The sequence below is a fragment of the Coenobita brevimanus genome, chromosome 49 (assembly GCF_032717465.1).
Source record: "Coenobita brevimanus isolate Jiangsu-jjx chromosome 49, ASM3271746v2, whole genome shotgun sequence".
In the NCBI taxonomy this organism is placed as follows: domain Eukaryota; kingdom Metazoa; phylum Arthropoda; class Malacostraca; order Decapoda; family Coenobitidae; genus Coenobita; species Coenobita brevimanus.
Genome location: NC_137002.1, coordinates 5,204,679 through 5,216,261, shown reverse-complemented (window position 1 = coordinate 5,216,261; position 11,583 = coordinate 5,204,679). Strand labels below are relative to the sequence as shown.

General features: G+C 37.2%; 1 protein-coding gene across 1 annotated transcript in view; it reads right to left on the bottom strand.

Moving 5' to 3' along the window:
* Positions 1-364: 364 nt before the first annotated feature.
* Positions 365-11,583, bottom strand: part of Rilpl (Rab interacting lysosomal protein like) — a 156,527-nt gene continuing 145,308 nt past the window's right edge. Inside the window, exons 6-7 of the mRNA XM_080272076.1 lie at positions 3,994-4,107; positions 365-446 (exon numbers count right to left, since the gene is read on the bottom strand). Coding sequence (XP_080128202.1) covers positions 365-446; positions 3,994-4,107 — 196 coding nt within the window. The remainder of the gene's footprint in view (positions 447-3,993; positions 4,108-11,583) is intronic.

Here is an 11,583-nt window from a genome sequence, read left to right as displayed (position 1 = left end):
TGTTCCACAGCATATATAAGAATAATATTTCAAAGCATCACATTATAAATACTGTATAAGAAAAAATACTGTATGATTTTCAGGTTTTATAGCACATTTAAACATATTTCAAGTTCCATACCATATTATAAACTAATAATTTCTTGAGACTTTATAGCACATGTAAAGTTAGGATTCTGTTCCATAATATACAGTATTCAAACTTACAATTTCCAGGTTTTATATGTAACTTATGGGAATCATCAACCACTCGCTTACAGAAACCAACCTCTCCAATCTCCACATCCACAGGACCCAACAGCCCAGAGCCGCAGTGACCTTTGGGCTTGAATATCGGAGTGGAGTGTTGTAACAGTGCTTACTTTCACGGGCGTCCCAAGCCGAGAATATTCTTCTTGGGGCTGGTGGCCGAGCTGGTCCCTTCATCACCAAACAACCGCCGGAAACTGGGGAAGCAGGAGGTAATTATTAAAGGTAATGGTAAAAGAGTAACACCCAATCCGTTTTTACCCCCTTGGAGATGTAGGGGCCAGAGGGTGTTATACTGTTAATAAACCCTTAAGGTTAATCATGAGAAAGTAGCAAAAAGAAACTACTGTACATAGAAGATACTTTGGTCCAGGGGAAAAAGGAAAATTGTTTTGAATCCATTTTTGTAAGGTAGTTGTTTATGCTGTACTATTCGGGTGTATAAACAGTGAATGATAATGAATATATGTGAAATAGCAGAGAAAATTGTGATTTAAAGAGTAGTAATATAGAAATTTGCAGGAAAAACATGGCAGAGATTGGCTTAGCCAAGGAATTCATGGAGAGGGTTGGGGGAGGCCTTTGTTCAGCAGTGGACTTGCAATGGCTGATGATGATGATGATGAATATAGAAATTAGTAGAGGGAAGTATGATATTAAATACTGATAAAGAAACTAGCACCAGGAACTGAATCAGAAGCCTAAGACTGTGTTCGGATTTGAAATTAAGAAAAATAATACAGTACTGAAGCTGTAACTTGTGGTAGGATATAAAAATCAGAAAACCAAGAATATGTTAGGGTTATTGGTTGAAGAGAATACTAACTGAAGAACTATGAGTGACGGTTGCTAATGTTTGGTGGTGTATAACCCCTTTCTTATATAATACCTTTTACAGTACTAGCTATGTCCAGGTTATGGTGAGGTATTTTATTTAGCTTAGAAAATACGCTTGTTATATAGGTGCTAAAGAGAATGTGATAAAGGGATAGGATTGGTTTCAGGAGAGTACAATCAAAGGCTGTGCAGGTTGGCAGATAGCTGAGCTTCTTTTTGGCTTTCCAACAATTTCAGCCTATCTAACATGCCCACTGGTATCAGTTCAAATGCCCATAAGGTGGCTGCAATGTTTTTTGATCATGTGCTATCAGGTGTTTAGTCTGGTCACCTACCCATAAATCTTTTGGACTGTGAACAGTGATATCCTAGCATTAGGGCTCGACATCTCACAAAGAGTACTATGAAACTTTTTTTTTTTTCTCCAGTGAATGGCTAGTTGGAAATTAATAACAGTAAGCATCTGTTTATCCCTTACACAGTATTATTATTATTATTATATATTTTTTATCACATAGCTCCATTTTCAAATACTTTGTATTTAGGTAAAACTGATAACATGTGGTATATATATATATATATATATATACCACATAACAGCAAGATATATATATATATTTTTTGTAACAGATATATCACCCCTCATTACTCTTCATATGACAATCATCTCATTATTTATATAGCTCTGCCAACCTGTCAGGTCAGTCATATTAATAACATATCACACACTTTGCCCAGCAAAGTCAATGGGTAACAGAAGGTAAAAGACAGTAATGGTTTGTTCCTCATGTTGTTAATTTATGTCAGTCAGTCAGAGATGTGTTGATTTAAGACCTACACAAGTAAGAATGCTGACAGATTGTGCATAGCTACTGTACACAGTACTGTATACTGATAAGTAGCACACCATCTGACTGAGTGCAGTTTTGTGATTTACATGATTGTTGTAATAATTCAACAATTTAAGTGGATACTATACAATCAGAGAAAATGCTTAGCATATTCCTGTACAGTACCATACTTTGTACAGTACTGGTAGAAGCATTGTTGGATAGTAATGTACAGTAATGAAAACATCCCTTGATTTACTGAGATCTTTTTACAAAGCAGCTTTGTTGTTAGTCTGAGTTATTTCCTAAATATGTTAGTTTTGTTAGGGGTATGATATACAAGTCACGTCAATCAGGATCACACAAACACCGAAACCCACTCAGTTGGTGCCTCACTCCCACTTTCATCATTACCAGTAAGCCAAATACCCAGCCTGCTACAGTAATGAGTTACTCTGTGTTTGTGCTTAACCTTTTATAGTTTTGGATAGTACCTGCCCCATCTTTTATTGAGAAATAGGATTGTGATGCATTCAGACTGAGGCTGGAATTGCACTTGTTCTAATACAGCCTATTCAGTTGGACAAAATTTGGAAGAACACCCAGTCTTGTTGGGCCACATCTGGCCAAACTGTGTCTCACTAACAGACACAGTGTACAGTAGGTGACAGTGAGAAAGAGTGTTCCTTGTGTGAATCAGCAAATTGGGATGCTCTTTGTTAACTGTTTACCCTGACTTGCATGAATGGAAAGTATTTGTTAGAAATGGATTCTGGCCTCAGAGTAAATGGATCGTTAAGATAATGATGGTGATTAAGACAGGCAGAGGAGTGGCAGAGAGGCACAAACACCCTTCCTATCCCCTCACCAGCTTCCTAATCCTGCCTTCACCACCCTGCCTGCCCTCTGCCCTGCCTCCTGCATGCCCCTCTGCTTCCGCTGGCATCAGGCGGGACCCAAGGGATCCCAGCAGGCCAAAGCTGAAATGTTCACAGGGTAAACCAGGTCAGGGATTGCTAGTAGGTGGTGATGGTGGCTGAACAGATATAGCAGTGGGCTAGGAACTATGTAGTTGTGGTTTTTTATTCCACCTGTTGCTGAGAATGGTTTGAGGATCTTGGCTTCCACAATACCCACTGACATCATAAAAATACGTTCACCATCACACCAGTGGTGAATATAATGCCCAAGAGATGGTGGATATTATGATTATCTGATTAGACCTATCTTGGTGTGTGGTAGGTGGACTTCTAGGCCTTAGAAATGTGCATAACAGCCATGTCCAGAGACAGATACATATAAAAAAAATAAAAAAATGAAGTTAGAATAGGAGAGGAGACAGAGGTTGTGTTTTTGTTAAATATACAAGTTGTCAAGTGCTGAAACACAGAAGTCATCATGGAAATGTTTGTATAATGCATATTGTACCACAGGATATGCTACAATCCTCACAGATGGGCTTAGTAAAGTTGTGCATGCCACAATCCTCACAGATGTTCAAAGTTGTGTTTGTACATAAAGTAAAAGGCACAGGAAAACAGATGTGTAAGAACTAGGATGTACACTAGTAGCAGACTTATATTTAGTATTCTTAGCTTTAGCTAAGGTGTGGTAAAGTTTGTGACTGATCAACGGCTACATTGATCCTCATGCAAAAAAAATAATAATAATGAAAAAAAAAAAATAAATAAATAAAATAAATCATCAGTGAACCTTAAGGTATTTCTCTTACAGCTTTCCACCATAAAGGAGGTTCCCAGAGGGATCTTGACAAGGGAGATTATGATGAATGACATCATCAAAAGAAAACTCAGTGTTCTAGTGAAAATGTGACAGAATCAGCCAGTTTCAATATATCACTGTTTAGTGAGTTAGAATGATATGTTAGAATCAATGGAAACAGATAAATGGTGAGAATAGCATCAGTTTAAAGTAATATTTCATAAACAAGAGCTTGTACAAACACGTATGAAAATGGACGATTCTGTGAATAAGTACACGTTGGGGGCAATACATATAAACAGTACCGAGTACTCAATAGAGAGAGAGAGAGAGAGTGAGAGAAATATCAACTCACAACTTCCTGATGCCAGACTCCTCCTTCTTCCAGGGGGCATCATCAGGCTCGAAGGGCATTGGTCCCTGCACTGGGGGGTCATCCTCTTCATCGTCAACTCCTGCCCCTGTCTCCCTGCACCACAGACAAAAACAGAAACAGTAAGTTGCCTTTAATTAATTTCATCAGGATTTGTCTTCATTATTGTTGCCTATTTTTGTTTTTTATTTGTTATTACAGGGTTTAGTAGCTGCCATTTCTGCAAGTGTAGTTTGCTTTGTATGTTGAGTGGTGTCATTATTCTTTTAAAGGTACAAACATGTTTTGAGTGCTAGTGAATTGCTTAGGAAGAATTGGTACTTTTGAGAAACAAAAGGTGAAGCTATGATTATTACTGTAATATTACTTTTATAGTCATTTTATTGATTATTATTATTATTATTATTATTATTATTATTATTATTATTATTGCTCACCTGATATGTTGATATTTAAAAAAAATACACAGTACTGATATGTTACAGATGAGAATGTTAACCCCTTGAATCCGATGACATATTTTTAACCTTTCTTTCTGCTACCTCGTGACGATTTTTTTCATCAGAAGAACCTCTGTTTGTGAAGATGTTGATGGAGGCTCTATTAAGTTCATCCAGTTCAGAGTCTCTGTTTGAAGGTGGCAAGAGTAATACAGAAATCCATTCCTGGGTTCATAGAGTTTAGGTTCACAGGACAGTTAAAAGTGATGGAATTGTTCTCTCGCATGTTATTTATGTAAACTGTGTAGATAATAAAAATTTTAGAGATAATGTGAGTGAATACTAAGTTGTAATGGATTAGGTTAATATGTGGCTGTCGTGATGTGTATTAACGAAGGTAAGGTTATATGGTAATTTTCTTGCAACTCCTAGTTTTAATTAGCTGTTCAGCAATATAGTATGTGGATTTAGTGGTTTAATGTCTAATTGAGATGGAAGCCCAATATGTGTGTGTCAGTTTGATTTTCTGATGGAGAATGAGAGATTTTTTGATCAGGTATTTCCACCAAGGGCTTTCTTAGTCATCTACCATTCTTTCTGCCTTGAAGGGGGTAATATGTCAGTGGCTGTTGCCATTTCTGTTTTTCTACCTGCCTCATTGTTGGTTATGCCCTGGAATGTGACATGTAGGCTCACTATGTATTATGCTGAAAGATGCTTCACAAATAATCAAGGAATGCTTGAGGTCTGTTGTAACCCTCTCTCTTTCAGAGTATTTCAGAGTATTAATAATGCAGATCTGTTTCCTGATTATTTACCTATTTTTGGTCTCCTTGTAATGCCAATATCTATGGTTCTTTGTTTTTTTACATGTTATTGTTTAGAATATTTGATAGTTCCACTCTTTAAAGGTTTTTCTTTCTTTTTGGACCCTACCTCACACCATTCTGTGGTGGGAAAGAGAGACCAGGATGTTGATGATGGTTAGTCTGGATGTGCCTAGTCTTCTACACTTTAGTTCTTTTTCTTTAACCTGACCCAGACTTTTGTCCTTTTTTAACTTATTTTACATAGTCCAGAGGCAGAAAAAGACAGTGCTGTGGTCCTATATCCTCTCTATAGCATTTTCTTATAACTAGCATCATATTCTAGTTTTTTTTTCTTTCTTTCTTTCTTTTTTTTTTTACAGCTGAGCATTCAGGCTGGAGAGGTAGCAGTTTTAGACCAAGTTACAGTAACTTGATCACGTACTGTATTGGGGCTCACTGTAATCAGTGAAGAGGCTTCCAAGCACCTCTTCCTTAACAGTTTATTTCCACATGTGGCAAATTGATATTTTCCTGTAATTTATTTGTGCAAAGTGCAAATGTATGTAGATCTTTACAATATACAAGAGAAAATTAATGTGTGGCCAGTTACCTACCATGAATGTTCTGGATTAGGGTATTTTTGTCTTGGGTTCCTGCACCTTACAAGGGGCAGTATTTGAGCTGTCTTATACCCCTTTCCAATATGCAGAATAAGCGACTAAGGAAGAGGTGCTTGAGAGACTCGTAAACAAACAGGAGAATAACTCATTGTCTCATTAAGTAACATAAGGAGGCATAAAAGTCTTTGTAAAATCCATAATATACAAGTGTTATAAAGAGTGTTCAGGCTACATTCTCTACCTATTAATACACAGGTAGAGTTTCAGTAAGTGATCAATTTCTGCTTAGTTGAACAGGTGGGGATCCCATTTACAGGAGCTACTGGGTGTTAGATGTTCTTTGTGTGACTATGTAAGTTTTGATTTTGTGGTGTGGCTGTTAGATATCGTAGTGTGCAGTGTGAAGAGTGGCAGTGTGAGATGTGGCTGTGAATTATGGCAGTATGAGGTTAACTGTGATGTGTGCAGTGTAACACTGTGAGGTATGGGAGTATAATGTGTAAGTGTGTGTGCATGTTGTGATAGCATTTAACAGAGTATGTCCTATAAGATGTAGTCGGGTCTTCTAATGACTTGTATATTTATTATGAGGGAAACATATATAACAGGGTAATAATATTTTCATTTTCATAGCTCTGCTAATTTGAACCTCACTGTCAAGTTTAAAGGGTGTGTTAAGAATTACATGTTTAAAAAGCTTGAAGGGACATCATCGTGAATGAAGACAGGAGTGTAATTAAGGTACTTGATCTAGAAACAGAAAAAATAAAGGATAACCTGAAATGGTGTAAATTATTAGACAGTGAATGGTCCAATGTATAGAACAGGTGAAGTAAAAATGATGCAGGTAACTAAATTTTAACATAACTGTTTGCATTTCTGGAAGTATAAAAGTATGCAACACTGTCTACAAAAATAATGACTTGTAACAAAGTAACAATATAACTCTTACTACCATCTCTGTGCTTGTGCGGGTGAAAAACATTAATGTTTCATTTTGACTTTATCTTTGTGCTTTATAATTTATTTTAAATCCCAGATTTGTGCAGTTGACTGAAAGTACTTATAGTTGCATTTTATCTGCTGCAGTTAAGATAAGAATGACTAATTAACCTCTTCAGTGCAATAGCATTATAAAATATTTTTGTTGCTAGTGCATGACAGATTGATTCAGCTTAGGAGAGACCTCTAGGACTGGAGGGGTTAATTACAGTCACAATAACCCTGTCAGTGTGGTGACTTTATTTCTGTTTATTTACTTATTTTTTATTGTATTCTTGCTACCACAAAGCAATTTTATGCAGCCTAGAGACTTGGACTGAAGAGGTGAATTGTAAAACAGTTGCCATTGCCATTAAACTCTCACATCCTCATGCTGTGGAAGCTGACACTGTAGAAAATACAGGCATGGAAAATTCTTGGTCAGAGTGTCATGAGTATTCAAGTGCATGAATTACTGTATATAGTACAGTACTTGTAAACATTTAAAAAACAGTAACAGTAACAGCCAGTCCTATAATACCCCTCTGAGATGCGTGGATATGAGTTTATACAGTACCATAGTCCAGTACATTTATGGGCAGATAACCATCCTACTCTTCCTGATGAGGGTATAATTCATCCACAGATACATGGCACTTAACCACATCACTGTAAGGTGCATGTTTTTAGGAGCAGTTCATTGGGGAGTTGTCTCAGCACAAACATACAAGCAAATGTTGGGGTCAAGACACAGTTGTTCCTTTATAGTTTTGACGCAGTGTCAGAACCTAATAGGAACTTGCGTAACCCAGTAATTAGTTATCACAACTACAGGAAGCTAATTTGCTTGAAATCCCTAATGTTTAAAGAATTTTGAAAATTATTTAGATTTTAATGAGGTAATCGGTGATGACTGAAGTGGTTAATATTTCAGTATTTTAAAACCTCATATGTGTAAATGTTTATGAAAATCTTTGTCAGGTTGGTCAACAGTGATGAAATGTTGCAATCTTGGTACATCAGTTGAAGAAGTGTAAACGAATTAGTGACCCGCAGTTGTACTGTACTACTGAATTAAAATATGGCCATGTGCCTTGACTGTATTGTTTTTGAAGACAGATGTGTATTATTGTTAATGAATAGGAACTCTGAATTTCAGAAACATTACCCTGCCCTAGGGTGGGAAAGGAGGTCTGGATGATGATGATGATGATCATCTTTGATTTCTATCCCCTGTGTGCCGCACTGTTTTGAGCATGTCAAGGATGCTTTGGTAAAGCTTTGGTAGATAGTTGGTGCCACTTCTGTGTAGCAGGTAACATGAAACAGATAATAAAATAACATATTCAGAGCACATTAACAGTTCTAGTTACTGGCGTGTAAGCAACATGCAGCTTACCTTGTACTGTTGTGGTACTATTGCTGTCCTGCCACCCTCATGTATACCACACATTTGCATAACTACGGCCTGAATATCACAGTTCCAAATAGCCTTACTTCTCTGGAGTCAATGATGTTCTTACAGTTGCTGCAGTTCATTTACCTCATGTTGCAGTGCTTCCCCCCCCCCCCCCCCAGATTTTCATCCTTTTGCAGCTTATTTTATGTAGCTAAATGGCAGAAAACGACAGTGTTACGGCACTACATTCTTTCCACACAGTACGTCTTCTTGACAGGATTGTACTCTAGTGTTAATATATTGTAACAGCTCATAATTCAAGATGGAGAGAAAGCAATTTTAGGCCAGGTTAGAGTAAAAATGTTGAAATATATTTTAACTATGTTGGTATACTTTCTTTATCACAAAGCTTAAATCAGGACTTTGTAAAAGTGCATTTATATGGTGCAAGTTCTTAGCTGCAAGTGGTGGTTTGGGGGCAAGAAGTTCTGTACTCACAGTGCCACTAACTTCATTAACCCACAGCAAGTTTTTCTTTTGCACACAGTTTGGAGGCCAGTCAGATTTACCAGTGACTCATGATATAAGCAAGTGGGTGCAGAAGCTAGCACTTTTTTTTATATACGGTTGTTAGTTGCAGGTTTCATATGAATTTAAAAGTGAACATGGAGAACATTGACAGTAATGCTTTATAAAAGTAACTTTTGTGTAAATTATGTGGCTCACCTTCTTCACATAGTACCATACTGTGATTTGTCCAATAGCACAAACTTTATACAGGGTCTATAGAGTTATTCTTCTTGGTCATCAGAATAGAGCACATTTGGAAGGATGTGAAACACCAAAGTATTCCCAGCTTGTGCATTTTCTCCACTCGGAGCATTTCCATTACTTCCTCATCTTAAAAATTCAGCAAGAGCTCCAAGATGCAGAAGCAAGGAGTTGCTTCCATGACATTTCAGCACAGGTGCTGATGTGTGAGTTCTGGGAGCCATGAGCATTCATGATAAATGCTTGCATTGTTTAAATGCATCTGTAGACTAGGTTATTTGTCTTGCATGGCTATCATAGAGCCCAGGTGGTTCACATTCATACCAACTGTGGTTTTTCTTCATGATAGTTCACTACTTCATTAGCATCCATATAGTTAGAGCTTATCATCAGACTTACCTGTTCCACAACACATGTAAGACTGAGTAGGAATACTGACCTCTGTTCCAACCAATCTACCCTTAAACTAAAAGAAATTAAAAAAACGTTCTTACTGTATCTGGCTGGAAAGTGAGTCGGAGAGTGAGAGAGGAGGCGTGAGAGTGTCTGAGGCTGGGATATCCTCCGGTGGGCAGATAATGTGACTCCTCCTGATGGGACAAGGACACTCTCACTACCAGACCCACTAACACACCACTGGCCGCCGCAACACACACACTCCCACTACCTAGGGATACGCCACTGCCACCACCAACACTACCACCAGTGATTTGTTTATACAGTTATCGATTTATGATATATTTCTGTTGTCTGTTGAATAATAACAACATGCTTTTACAATTATTCAGATTTTTGCAGCATATTTTTAATGTTACTCAAACTTATACCAATTTTTAATGTTACTCAAACTTTTAGCAAATGGTTGTATCATTAATTAGAGTTACTAAATATTGTTACTGTTACTCAAACATTGACCATATATTGACACTGCCATCAATTCTGTTTTTTATTACTAATTATTATTTTTTTCTTATTCCCTATAGGTGCTATCCTGGGTCTTTATTTGGGGCTAGTTTATTTTGGATGCCTTGTACATGTATTGAGTTTATTGAAAAAGTAAGGCTGAATTGACTCTGAGTACACTGATATTGTTTTGCTGTAATCTTTTCTACTATCAAGCAGTTTTATTCAGAATGGGAGAGACCTACCATAATGATGGGAATAAGAGCAGTCTCTGTTCATTTTTTTTAGTCTGGCACACCTTTTACATTCTGTTCTTACTGCCACCAAGTGAATACAATAACTTTAGAAGAGATATCTCATTCTGATAGGAGTAATTATAAGTTCTAATAATATATTAGTCCAATACCACCTTTTATAAGCCATTGTAAATACTGGCAGAGAGTTTTTTTGAAATCCCTTATGGTTTGGCTGCCCATCTATAACCAAACACCCTCATCTCAAAATAGTTAAATTTGTATTAAATTATCACACTGGATTACTAAAGATGGAGTATGGTGGTGGCCAGGCAGGGTAAGCAGACAGGAAGCCACACACGGCAGCCAGGTGGTGTCATGATACTACCCACGACACTAAATTTGCCAAATGAAAAACATGTTGCTGCTACTGATCAAAGTTGGAGGGGGGGAGGGGAGGCAAGGGGAGAATTGAATTGGCCTACTAATACTATTGAAAAATATATTTTTTGGTTGGTCCAGCAGTGGGGGGTAAGCAATGTTTTTGATGCTAGGGGCTTTATTATTCTCAAAGGCTAAGTTGCCTCCCTAGCACCACTTCCTTAGCTGTCTGCATGTCTATTAACACCTTGAACCAGAGCACGTCTTTTCATTTATGTCCTTGCTATAGTACTACCAGAGTTTTATTCAGCTTAGGAGAGACTTCTTAACTGGGAAGTGGTAAATAAAAGCCCTATGAACTTCTTGGCTCATAGGGTACTCCTCAAAACTGAATAAACTTCAGGTAGCTTCCAATAATGATAAAATACAAAAGCTAGCCTCTGGCTGAAGGGGACAATATTCTCTTGTAAGCTATTTATACAGACTGTGTCTGTATTAAGTTACAAATAGCATACCGGAGAATATGTGGGCAAAATATGCAAATAAGTTAGTAAGGAAAAGGTGTAAGGGACTCTTCAAGGCAATCAAGAGTATGGTCCATTGGTCTATAGGCAACAGCTGGTTAGTATTTGGGGGCAGAAATACTAGTAATGGTTAAATTAGAATATTGGTACTACTATATATATAATTATATATAATGAAATAACAATGGTTAAGCCAGTTATTGGCTAAAATGGTTCAATAACTAAGCTAGATGTACATATTTACAGTACTGAAAATTGAAAAATTATACAGGTAAAATATAGAAAACATAAATGGTAGAAAGACTAGTGAAGTATGCCTCTCTTTGGAGGATCTCTGGCTGTCCCTTGATATATGTGATGTTAAGAAATGATTGTACACATGAAAACAATAATCAGTATCCCCCAAACAAGCAAAGCCAGGGCCAGTGAACGGTTCATTCAGTGAGAGCGAGTTTGAAGTAAAGTAAAACAAATGCCAAAAGGAGGAGAGAGTGAGTTCAGTCTGGAATGA